We start from the raw sequence: 13,661 nt of genomic DNA, 5'->3' as shown, positions 1-13,661 counted from the left end.
TGGCCTCCCTGAAATGTGTGAACAGCAGGCAGGTCAGGTGGCACTTGTTTTTTGCAGCCTTCGACTTTCAAATTAAACACCGTTCTGGTCGGACGCACGGTAAAGCCGATGTGCTGTCTCGTTCCCCCGGGGGGGTTTCGCTACCTATCTTTCCCGACACTTTCTTGTCTCATGAGAACGTTGTATGCACATGTACACCTCCTTTGGCATTGCTGGACGCAATCCGTACTTGGGTCCAGCAACATCCCGAGCAGCTATCCGAATGGGACCCAGTGTACTGTGACGGGCTACCATATGTACAGAATCGTCTAGTTCTACCTACCACTGATATCAGAAATCTGGCTTTGGAATGGTCTCATGACGCCCCCTTCAACGGCCACCCAGGCCAGGCCCGTACCCTGGACCTACTGAAACGCTGGTGTTGGTGGCCATCCATGAAACGTGACGTTGTCTGCTATGTAAACACATGCGCAGTATGTGCTCAAAGTAAATACCGCAGGGGTCGCCCGCTTGGCCTCTTGCAACCACTACCTATACCACCCAAGCCCTGGCACACATTGACCATGGATTTTGTAACTGATTTACCTAGGGTCCAGGGTTACGACACAATCTGGGTGGTGGTTGATACTTTCACCAAAATGGCCCGTTTTATCCCCTGCCGGGGTAGTCCATCTGCCCCTTTGTTGGCCAAGCTGTCCTTTGAATCTGTCTTCTGTCTCTTTGGTCTGCCTTCTGTGCTCATTTCTGATAAGGGGTCCCAGTTTACGTCCCGGTTCTGGCGTGCCTTGACCAGGTTGCTTGGTATTGATGTACGGTTTTCCTCGGCTTACCATCCTGAGACCGACGGTCAAACTGAGAGAACTAACCAATCCATAGAACAATACCTGAGTTGTTTGACGCTGCAACAACAAGCAACCTGGTTGCAGGTCATTCACTTTGCTGAATTCGCCTACAATAATGCTGTACATTCCTCCACCGGTTCTTCCCCCTTTTTCGCTTTGTATGGCCAACACACTGTGTTCTCCCCGTTCCTGACTCTTCTTCTTCTGTCAACCCAGCCGCAGCTGCCTGTGTTAGAGATATGTCCTCTATCCATGCCCAGACCGTGGTTCACCTCCAGGAGGCCCAGTTATCCATGAAAGCTTTCGCTGACTCGAAACGTAGTTCTGCCCCGTTATATGCGGTGGGTTCCCGGGTCTGGCTGTCCACCCGACATCTCAGTTTGGCGGGTTGTCGAAAACTTCTGCCTCGTTTTGTGGGCCCTTATGTGGTTTCCCGAGTCATCAGTCCAGTGGCCTACCGCCTTGTGCTCCCGTCTTCTTGGCGGATTCACCCTGTTTTCCACACATCTCTCCTCAAACCTTGTCCTGCCTCCTCCCGCCTCCATTCCCCGGTTGCCCCTGTGTCCCTGGATGCCCCTGATGTCTTTGAGGTTTCCGGTATTCTGGGTTCCCACCTCCTTAGGGGCAAGTTGCAGTACCTGGTAGACTGGTTGGGTTACGGTCCGGAGGAGAGGTCTTGGGTCTCGGCTTCGGATGTCCAGGCCCCCCGGTTGGTTGCTCGGTTCCATCGGGAGCATCCTTCCTGCCCACGTGGTCGTGGGCCTTTGCGGCGGGGCTCTGTCATACCCTCCGTCCGACCCACCAGTGATCCCAGGTCCCCCTCAGCCCGAATACACCCCCCACTTACCTTCCGGGGCTCACGTTGGCGGTCCAGGCCGGCTCGCACACAGCTACAGCAGCAGCTTCACGCTACCACTCCACAGTCACGACTGCGACCGTTCCTCCATTGGCAGTTGCCGTGGAGATTAGGCCATCAGAAGATCAAGATCGCTTCCTTGCATCGTGCTGCTGGGTCTATCCGATCACGTGACCTGAACTTGCGATCACGTGACCTGAACTTGCGATCACGTGACCCAAACTCGCGATCACGTGATCAGGAAGCAAATGGTACTTAAGTAGTGGAGTGCTTCAGTACCGTGCTTCACAGCTGTTTTCTCTGAGACCCTGTCTGGCCTGCGATTCTTACCTTGTTTCACGATTGATCTTGGACCCGGCTAACTCTTCTCGGAACTCTTTGTGGATTATGTTATATCTGTGCTTTACCGGCTTGGACTGATACACTTGGCTCTTGACATCGGATCGTTGTCACGGACTTCTCTTTGGATCCCGCTTTGTTCCGTCAGCTTGGACTGCTACCCTTGGCTCTAGACCCTGGATTGTTGTCACAGACTTCTTGTGGATTACCCCTCTTCACAGAATCTGGAACATTGTATGAACTACGACTCACCACCTTCCTTGCCTACAATCTGGTTCAGTCCGGCCTGCAGGTCTTCCCCAGGTGGGGTCTGGTGTGACTACCAGTAAGTGTCTCCTATTCGGGACCTTTGCCCACTTGAGCCGCGGAATCCCTACTTCTGTCAATTCCTGGTAAGATCCTTCCTGTTTTTTGGTTATCTGTGCATTACCTTGCTTGCTTGGTACTTAATGCTGTTTTCCTTCACAGCTTCCGTGGGGCTTCCAGTACTTCGCGGTTCCGGATTCTTCTTCACCTGTGGCCTCAAAGGTTGCATAGGGAGTGATTCTGTCATTCTCCCTGTGCGGCACTTGTGGACGGAGGTCTCACATAGCTACACGATGGGTATGAGGTCAGAAGGGAAAAAAACTCATTCCAAGAGCATTTATTGGATCATTAAAGCAAGCTAGCTTCAGTCCTATCACCTGTGTACTTTTACTTTTAAAGGAAGGGGTCTCACGCCACTTTTTTGATGAGCTCTGTAGCAAATACCTGAGAAGGATTAATTGGACCTCTTTTGGTATAGTTGTACTTTTCAAAGCCCTCAACTACTGGGTTGAAGAAGGATCAGCCCAATGCAAAGTAGATCCCTGCCCCCTACCCACTCTCAGAGCACATTGGGGTGACTCTTGCTGTGGACATGGACCTGCCACTCTGCACCAGATCTCACATGACTGGCAGAGCAGACCCTAAAAGGACTGCTCCCATCACAGAACACCTGAAGTGGGTCTCACAGCATCTGGAAGATCAGATCAGCTAAGGCTTCCTGTTCTGCCACAATGAAGCCGGTCAAACTGCTGTCGAAACCATACTTGACACCATTGACACGCCTGCTGGTGCTGCTTTCTGACACTTCTCCTAAACTTCGAGCTACAGTACCTGCACCTCAAGCACGCTTGTGCCTCTGAGCCTGTCATCTGCTATGCTTGAATCAACAGCTGAACACTTAGATACGGCTCAAACCACTGGCGACTCAACTGCCGACTCAAACCAGGGGTTATGCCTGGACCTGACTCGCTTTTGAACTACTGCTTCGCTGAATTGCACACCAGAGGAACACGATCACCATTTTGAACCATTGCCATCCACCAACTCAAACCACTGAGGCATTACTAATCAGGTCTTCCCAGCATTTACAACTAGGCTCGGCATGGCTCAATATTGAACAGATCCTAGTGAATACCATGACCTGCTTTGCCAAAATCCGCCTTTGAACAGCACAAAGCTACCACATTTGAACCTGATTGTTACCCACTTGCCGCTTGGGCCCACACAATCCAATGTACTTGTACTGAGCTGGGTTTGATGCTGTCGACACGTCAAAGACCAGAAAGAAGGTACAATTGATTAATACAGGCTCCCTTGGTCAATTTGGGCCTAGAAACTAGTTAGGTCACTTTTGCTACGTTTTTTCAAACAAACGCATATCCTTTTTGTGGTTCATAATTTGCCATTCCTCTATCTGTTGCATCTTCTCTGTCCTTTCCACAGGGGTGATTTTATACAGTGTTTTCTATTTAGTTTTTTTTGTGTGTTTGACATATATATATATATATATATATATATATATATATATATATATATATATATATATATATATATTTATAGAACCTTTATTGGAAATTCCCTTTATTTTGGACCATGTTGCTGTGCTGTTTGGGTCATTACTGGATCCCATTCACATCCGTGTTGGGAGCATAGCCTTCCCTCTGCTCATGTTACCACAAAAAGAAAAGCACTGTTTTTTGGTGTATTGGAAATTAAAAGATAGTGTGCCACTCGGTTTAAATATCTTGGAGCGGTTATTAGTAATTGTAATGCCAAAGCTCAAATCAAACAAAAGAAATTTTAGTTATGCAACATAGACATCTTCAGCGGTTAAGCATTTTATTAAGGCGATAGGTGGTAGCTCCCTGGACAGCCCAATAAAAATAGTATTACACAGGGGATCCTATAGGGATATATCTAAATATTAAGATGCTATGGCTATGTGTACTCGAAGGCAAAATGTGATGACCAGTATTGGGACTTGTACAAGGTTTCCCAGTCCAGGCAATCTGACTTGAGTTGGGTATCCCATCAATGAAAGTTCAACTTCATATCAGGAGGAGCTCAGGAGAATTTTACATTTGAGAATGTGATAGGCCTTAAATGATCTTGTTATGAATATGTTTGGCAGAATGATAAATGTTATTTTTTTATTATTATTTATTTATTTTGGTTGGCTAAATTAAATTAACATTTCAAAACAAATTTCTATATAACACTTTAAATTACAAATCATCATAACACATCAAGACGTGACAAAAAAACACCATGAAAATATAAAATCAACATAAAAGTAGCTTGTCAAACTTAATTCAGAACATTAGCCACATATAAACTAACTAATACCTAAAGATATAAAATCTAGCAGTCCAAAGTAAAATAATCTTAAGTGACTATGTGTTATTTTTAAATACAGTGTAATCAGCTCGATTAATACAAAACCAATCTATGGACAATACTGAGCTTAAAAATTGCATTGTGGCTATTCTTATGGAAATTTTAGAAGTACCAAATAGTTCATTCCACAATTCATCATCTGAGCGCATCAAGTAATGTGTTTGAGTTGACTTGTGTAAAACAGTTATGCTTTGCTTCCTCATGCAACACACACAATTAGTAGATGTTTTAATGTCTCTTCCATTCCCGCAATTTTACAGAATCGACAATACGATGCATCACAATGGATTAGTCCCCTTCTCAATAAGATTTGATTGGTTGGCCATAAATTCATATGAAATCTTAGAATTTGACTTATCAGTGCATTTGAAGGACACTTCAATAGATATTCAGCTGATTGACGAATTTTTTTATGACCAAAAGAAGGTCTATCAAAATCGTTTAGCAATAAGCATTTCTGTTGGGTGTGATGTCAATCCAGTTGGTATAACTTAAGTTTAGCTCTCGTTGGATTATTAAGCGAAAGATACAATGAAATAGTTGCTTCAAGTAAGTCAGAAAGTACAGTGTCTCTCCAACTAGATGGGAAGGAGTGTGGGGACAGCAGTAGATAATTGGCCAGTATTGAGAGCAAATTATTTGTGGCAAGGCTCAATAAACATTTTCGAAAGAGACAGCATCTCTTCCAAGAGACTTGAATATGAATTGATAACATGCCCAATTCAAATCGCAAGAGAGCGGTTGGTGTTGAGTTAGGAAGTTTGAGTACTTTTTTCCAAAATTGAGCTTCCACTCTATGACAATACAGTTGTTTATCAGGAGGCCAAGATTCGGCACCATAGGTAATAATGGGGATAACTTTCTGTTGGAAAAAGGTTAAAACATGTGCACAAGAAAATTTACCAAACTTAGCCTGGAGAATCTTGGCCTGAGAAATTAAAGTAAAAAGTGGTAATATGGATAGCCATGATTGCTTGTGTAGTTTTGGAAATAAACGAGGGAGCTTTCACGCAGCCATAGAGTGGAAACCAAAGGAGGATGGAATATTGAGCCTTATGATTGACAGTCTCAAGGAAAAGGCGTACACATGGGATTGGCAATGTAATATCGAATATGTGTCTTCAAGACGTGTAAATAGAGGGCATGCCTCCCAAACAATTATATTGGATCATACTCAAAGCTATTTGTGTGTAGTGCTGTACTCCCCGCTGAGTACATTTATTTGTTTACGTTTAAATCAGCGGCGATTCTTAGCAACAAATGGGGTAAGATTAGGTATGCCCCAAGAAAAGAGGTCATGCATAATTTGTCATCAGACTACAGAAGCTGGTAGGCATGTGCTGACACAGTGTTCCAGACTGTTGGGTCTGTATTACAAGGTCTGTGATACATTCCTGTTTAATATGACTAATGTAGCGAATGACGCCTTCTGGTTGTATTGGATGGCAGGTACTTCTGTGATTTTATCGGTAGCCTTAAGAGATTCATGTGTCAGATTTAGATGCAGACACATGAGTAATCAAATAAGTATATAATTATGTGATATTTGATCTTTTTCCATGGGTTTTAAGGAAACCATGCACATTTTAGGTTTTTTTTACAATGGAACAATTAAATGATTTAATTCGAAATAGGAAATAACAATGTTATTGTTTGTAATATATGAATTTGTTTTCTAAATAGATACCTGAAAGTTTTTTCATAGTGAAAAACACAATATTAAAAAAATGTAAATGAAAAAATACAAAAATAAAAAGAGGAAAAGGAAGTACATCTCCAAACTGTGCCTACTTTACCTTTATGATTGGGTTTGCTCTTGATTTGTAGGAGTTTGAGGGCTGAGTAGGTGCTTTAGCCTCTACTCATCCTTGTACTCCTGCAGGGCAGAATCCAAATGGTCACATGTCTCTCTTAACATAGACCCAGAACCATGTTGCTTGGATTCAGACGTCTGTCTCCCAGGCATCAGCGGTGGACTCTCCGGAGTGGTTAGAGACTGTGGTTCCTGCCAGGGAATAAAAGCCATTATCACCTTGGCAGACAGCCAAGGTGGGTACTGGAAAGTTAGGTTGCACCGAGGAAGAAACTGTGAAGGCAACACTGTGTGACCTGCAAGTCTAGTTGAGTGATACCACTTCTGACACCATATGTAACAGAGACATAGGGAAAACACAACTAGACCCGTGACTAAGATTTTAGAGATATGCTGTTCATTCAGCCTGTACAGTAATTGTGGGTGGTACTAAAATCAAAAGGACATACTCTTACTGCCAGAATAATACATTAGAAACATCCTAAGGGATACATCTACCTTCCAATCCTCACCTTCCGCAATAGGTATTTTATTAGCTATCCTTGCCGTCTTCTGTGGTGATTTGTCTGTTTAGGGTGGCTTCTGGTAAAACATATATCTTACAGAACTCCTTTTCTGGGTAATTAGTACTTTACATGTTCAGATCTCGTAAGATTTCATGAGACCTTCCAAAGGCATTCCTACTGGCAAAAGAGTTCCTCTGTTCACCTCTTTGGAGATCTATTGCCCTCAAACATCTGGGAGAGTGAACCCAAATGTGAAACAAATTCAGAGATGCGTTCTTTCCTTTGTTCGACAAAGCAATGCGTCTGATACAAGTTGTTTCTCTCTGGGTCTCTCCCTGATGTCACTGACAGTCTTTAGCTTTGCGCTTCCCTGATGAATGAAGACTGGGTATTTGTGTGGCATCTCTTGGTAGAGCACTGCTTGTGTAGCATCATTGAAGTATTGCAGGCACTCTTGATGGAGCTGAAAGCTTCTCATTTTTAGAATAAGGTTCCACAGAGTCTCCCTGAGATCAGGTGGTTAGCAAAACTCTGGGTGGGGCTCTGGCTCACTTCACCATACCAAGATCTTGAACCTAACTTCCCAGTATTTCTTACGTTCCAACTCATCCAGTCAATGCCCCCTCTTGCCCATGGCCTGTACATACACTTCACTTTTAGCCAACAATCTGACTTTCAACTAACTCCGTCAACATTCTATTCTCCCAGACAATGGATAGACTGGTGTTGTTGTGCCTTCTGGCTATCACCGTTCTTGTACCTCCAAGGTACTTCCCACCATCATCCTTTTTGTTCCTTCAGAACTCTGCAAACTAATGGTATTTCCTTGCAAAAATGGAAGGTGCTCTTGTGAAACATGTTGCAGAGAGTACATGTATGTTTCCATGTGGGCACAGCTCCACCTCACTGATGAGGCCCAACAAGGCTGAAAAACGTCTATGGGTTGATGTTGCTACTCTTGTTCAGAAGGGAATTGCCATAGCATTTCGGTGCTGGGCTGCCCATTTGGGTGGGACAACAACTGATATGCAAATGGGTATTTCCCATCTGTGAAAGGTACAATGAGCAAAAAGCAATGGCTGCAAACTCTCAAAGTGAGAAAAACCACAGAACAGTTTATCATGCCGTGTTATTTCTGGAGAGAAGCACCTGCTACCTTTTTTTAAAATTGTTTTGCAAGGAACTTGGGGTTGGTCACCCTGAGTTACCTGGGGGAACCCAGACGTGAACTCACTGCTCACTGTGCTCAGAGAGGCACAGCTCCACCTCACTGATGTGGCCCAACAAAACATGTGTATGCGGCTGCTGTTGGTACTCTTGTTCAGAAGGGAATTGCCATAGCATTTTGTTGCTGGACTGCCCATATGGTCGGGACAAAGACTGATATGCAAATGGATATTTCCCATCTGTAAAAGGTACCGTTAGCAAAAAACGATGGCTGTGAACTCTCAAAGTCGGAAAACACCACAGAACAGTTTATCATGCCATGATCTTCCTGGAGAGGGGCACCTGCTACCTTTTTTGTAATGGTGTTTCCTCTTTGCTAGTTCTCCTCCCTCCTTCATTTCACTGTTTTAACTTTCTCCTTCTCTCTTCAATCCTTCACCTCATTCAAAATGTTCTTCTCTCTCTTCTCCTCCTTGATCTTCACTTCCTTCAATCTCTTATGCTCTGTGCCCTCCTCCATGCCTTCTACCCATTCTATCTTCCTCTGTTCTATCCCCTCAGTCTAGATGTTCATGTCCTCCACTTGCTATTCCCTCTCCTTGTCCTGGTCCTTTAACTCCCTCTACACCCCAACCTCCTCCTGTCCCTTCAACTATTTCTGTTACGCCATCTCCTCCTGCACATTCAACTCCTTCTGTACGTCCACTTACTTCTTCACCTCCAATTCCTCCACTCCAATGCTCACTGCTCTGCTACTCCCAACACCTCCAAAATCTTCTTCTGCCTGGCTTTTATAGACTGGGTCCCCCGCCCCACTGACCAGGGCTTCTCCCTGTGACTTACACACGCTGTCTGATAATTAGTTTATTTTGGGGATTGGTTAATCAGGAGCAACTACTTTGTACTAGTGAGGATTCATGCTAGTCTACTATGTATGGACTATTTTATGGGCAGATGCAACACAGAAGAGTTAATATATGCATTGGAAGAATTATTGGTTAGAATTTAGTAGTGTTGTGTGTGTGCTTTAGAGAATGCTTGGGCAATGCTGGCAGATATGTCGCCTTAGATTGCCTGTTGTGTTTATTTGTGGTACCACATGCATTTCCAGAATAGTAATTCTTAGACTGCCAAACTGACTCCAGAATGTAGTCAAGTCCAAGATTTGGATGTGTGAGAAGGTGAATGTTGTTGGTAACAAAATGCAAGGATGTGGAATACATAGAATTAATAAGGTAAACTGTGATTATCCCTGGCGCTTAGCTGTAAAGGCAAATTATATTCGGTGGCTGGGCTCTGTCTTGCATGCTGCTTATTCTCCAGTGATATGGGTATATATTAGTGAAACCTAACAGAGCCAACTCTAAGGGTACTTAACGATAACCATCTCTAAGGGTACTTAACGATAACCATATGTTCTGTATTTACGTTGTCATCTTCTTTTTCAATGCCTAGAGGCATAGGATGCTGTTCCAGAGCTAGGTGGCTAAGGGAAAGGTTTTTTTCACAGGACGTCCTGAGCAATATTAGTTCCAGGCTCCAGACGATACTCACAGCCCCATCCTGATTTGCTAACTCTGGGGTTGGTAGAGGTGAAATCAGACACTATATTCGTGTGTAGACTAAAAGTAGGGTCTGAATTCAATAAGTGTGAATTCAGTCTAAAATATAGATCCTAAGGTTAGAGCTTCGTCAATTTCCTAGCGAGAACTGCATATAAAGTGATTGTTTATGTAAAACAGTTTAGAGAGGCATTGTTTATATGAAGTAGTTTAGAAGGGTAATAGGAGATTAATAACACACGTAGATCACCTAAAAGGCCAACACTACTAGTAGATTAAATTTGGTGGTTCCTTGCCTTAGTCCACCAATGCTGTGAGAGGCACCAGAGGATCCTCCCATGTAGATCTTATGCCCGCTCTTCACATTGGTGCTGGTGTGTCTCGAAATCCTGAGTCGCATCCACGGACATCCTCAGGGCTCTGCAGGGGACATGATCTAATGGCACAAACATTGCGTTATTGAAATTAAGGTGTTGTGTGGAGTTTCTTTGATTGTAATTCTCTGTAAGCCACGTCTACAGTACTAGCAATTATAATGATGGTTTTCTACTACGTTCACTTTGCTCATGCTCCTCCAGCCTCCTGATGTTACCCACATCTTCTATGATACGTGTATTTCAGCTTTTGGTGTGTAATCCTTTTCGGAGAAAAGGGGTGCCAGAGAGCTGACTTTGAGGTTGGCATGACAACTGGATATGCTATGACATAGTCGGCCGACACACTAAATGTTATGTCAGGTGTTTTGTACCAAGTGATTAGACTGTGCAACTTTCAAAGCTAGCATGGTGTTGTGGTCTTTCTTTTCACAGCCAAAGTGAGTTGGGCTATATTGGAGCTACTTTCCTGGCCCCGTTGGGTTACATGATTTCTTGTGAGGACATCTGTATTTTGTTTGTGGTGCAGCGCCTCTCCAATCTCAATGTGATCTATTATGAGGATATCTGTATGTTGTCAGTGCTACTGCACCCCTCCAATAAAATAAGTTGTGAGGATGTTTGCAAGTTGTAGCTCATTGGAGAGGTGCAGTACCACTGACAAAGTTTATTCCTGCTCACTACCTGTTTCCATTTATATTTCATGTTTCCCTGGTTCTGTTTTATTTTATTTTATTTTTTTGGAGAGGAGCAGTAGCACTGATAACATACAGATGTCCTTAAAAAATCTCAATGTGATTTCTCATTAGGACATATTTGTGTTATCGGTGATACTGCACCTCTCCAATTAAATAAGTTGTGAAGACATCTGCAGGTTGTAGTTCATTGGATAGGTGCCAACATATGTCACTCCTCAATTGTGCTGTTGCCCTTTCCCCCTCATACTGTCTCTCCTCCCCCTGCGTTCTCTCTCCTCCCTGTGCACTGTCCCTCCTTCCCCTTGTGCTGCCCCTGCTCCTTCTCTTGCACTGTCCCTCCTTCTCACCCCTTGCGCTGTCACTCCTACCCCCTTGCACTACTGTTCCTTTCCCCCTTGCTCTGCCCCTCCTCCCTCCATTGCACTGTCCCTCCTCCCTCCATTGCGTTGTCCACCTCCCGCCCTTGCACTGTCCCTCCACACACCCTTTCTCTGGCCCTTCTGCGCCCCTTTCTCTATCCCTCCTTGTGCCTTCCCACCTCCCCCTTGCACTTTACCTCCTGCCCTCTTGCACTGTCCCTCCTGCCCCTTGCATTGTCCCTTTAGCCTTGACCTGTCCCTCCTTCCTCTTGCACTGTCCCTCCTCCCCCTTGAACTGTCCCTACTCCCCCTTGGACTGTCCCTCCTCCCCCTCGCACTGTCCCCCCTTCCCCCTTGCACTCCCCCTTGCACGGCCGCTCCTCCCTCTTGCACTCTTGCATTCATTTCAATGGGCGTCTCACCCGCCAAAAACAAAATCGGGTGATTTCACCCGCCTTTGCAACACAAATGGTTGAGAGCTATGCCTTTCCCTCTTCAACCTTGTGCTGTCCCTCCTACCCCCTTGTTCTGTGCCTACCCCTTGTGCTGTTCCTCCTCCCCCTTGTGATATCCTTTCTTCCCCCTTGCACTGTCGCTTCTCCCCCTTGTGCTGTAGCACCTCCCCCTTGCGCTGTCGCACCACCCCATTGTTCTGTGGCACCTCCCCTTGCACTGTCGATCCTCCCTGTGCACTGTTGATCCTCCCTCCCTTGTGTTGTCGTTCCTCCCCCTTGTGCTGTCACTCCTGCCCCCTTGCGCTGTCACTCCTCTTCCCTCTAGAACTGTCACATTTTATTCTTGCTCATGTTGCTGTTTATTTCTTATTCCCCCCCCTCCTTGCTTCTCCCACCCCCTGCACTGCCCTTCATTCTCTCCCATGCTGCCATTTCTTCTTCTCTGTGCTGTCATTCCTCATTCCTTTCCTCCATGCTAAAAGTAAAATGCAATAAACAACTTGAAACGCCAAAACTATTTCCCTTGCCAAACGATCTCTGCGTTTCCTCTTTCCAACACAATGTTGGATCACAGGAACCTTATTTAAAGCTCCATTTTAATCTTGTGTTCATTGTATTATATACCTGATACTGACTGTATTTCAACAAGTCTGCATTTTTTATGAAAAAGGAAATCAAAAGTAGTCAAAGTAGCATTTTTTGCAAAATTATAAATTTAGGAAAGTATTGTGCCACAGTATGTACTGTATTGAAAATTGATCCTCTAACTGTGACCTTTGCTTTTCAGGTATTTTCTTCTCATTGGTCGTAGTCCTGTATGTCATCTGGGTACAGGTCATGTCCAACCTGGAGGGTTATAAGAAATCGAGACAGGAAGCCTGTGCCGAGTTCAGTGTCTATGTCCGCTATGGCTGGTCCTTCATGGTGGCACCCTTTGGCATTTTCTTTTCCCTGTTTGCCGGAATGCTCTTCCTGCTCGTTGGACGCACCATTCAGCAGCACACTAAATAACTCTAAAAGTGCAAATGCCGGAATCTTGGCGGAAAACATTTGACTGGCTCCTCGTTGTTTTTGGATATAGTATCCACAAAAAAACGGTTTAGGATAAGTGTTTGGCTGGACTATTTTACCTCACAATGAATATTATCAAAAAGAAGAAAAAAAACAAGCTCACCGCCAATAAGGAGAACAGGTTTCGACACTGATCAAATATTAGATAACCTACACTATCAAAACATTCATTAAAGGTGTATTCTTTTTTTTCTGAGAGAAATACTTGCAGAAAAATAGGCTTTCTCCAGCAGAGGGCGACATACCATACGCAAGAGGAATGCCAGTCTCTGGTCCACGCGCTCTTTCTCCTCCCCATGTTCCCTCTTCAGTAGCGCTCGTGCCGACAGACACGGCTGTACATAAAAATAGATTGCAGTTGTCCAAGTGGTATCCATGTCTTCTGGGCGATAAAGTACCGATGAAGCGGATTCTAGCGCGCGCCCGAGGCTTCTGTACAAAGCAGCAGCTTTCTGTTGAGTAAAAATAGTATGTTGTCTGCAAAAGGAAAATGTATGAATTCTCGTTAAGCCGTTCTGTACTGTAGTTATATTTTGGTGGCTTGACATTCTACTCAATGAAACCATGTGCTTACAAGTGAAATACTAATCTAAGCTGTGCGAATATTTGTGTTATTTTATTTGAAATCTGAACCAAATAAATGCTTGAAACATCTATTTCTTCTGTGCAAGTAAAATCTAAAAATAAATACAGCGGATTTTAATGATTTTTCAGAGAAGTAATGAGTCTTTGGCATGCAGATTTCCAAACATGGCTTTCTTGTCAAGTTCTGTCATCCAGCTCTGCATGCATTTTGAAAGGACAGCAGTTACATTAAAATCGCTGTAGAAATGAGTAGGGTACTCTTAACGTACGCATTTTAAATATGAAACATCCAACAGACACAAACCTCACATGGAGTCTGGGTCGGGTCCTC

The 13,661-nt window shown here is 44.3% G+C and overlaps 1 protein-coding gene across 1 annotated transcript in view; it reads left to right on the top strand.

Moving 5' to 3' along the window:
* The window catches only part of TMEM182 (transmembrane protein 182), a 206,588-nt gene extending 193,136 nt beyond the window's left edge, over nt 1-13,452 (top strand). Inside the window, exon 5 of the mRNA XM_069636925.1 lies at nt 12,462-13,452. Within this exon, the coding sequence (XP_069493026.1) occupies nt 12,462-12,685 (224 nt within the window). The 3' untranslated portion in view covers nt 12,686-13,452. The remainder of the gene's footprint in view (nt 1-12,461) is intronic.
* Nucleotides 13,453-13,661: the final 209 nt, after the last annotated feature.

Source organism: Ambystoma mexicanum, chromosome 7p (assembly GCF_040938575.1).
Source record: "Ambystoma mexicanum isolate Mex_15411 chromosome 7p, UKY_AmexF1_1, whole genome shotgun sequence".
Lineage (NCBI taxonomy): Eukaryota > Metazoa > Chordata > Amphibia > Caudata > Ambystomatidae > Ambystoma > Ambystoma mexicanum.
Note: the sequence above shows the minus strand (reverse complement) of the source record. Positions and strands in the feature narration are given on the sequence as shown.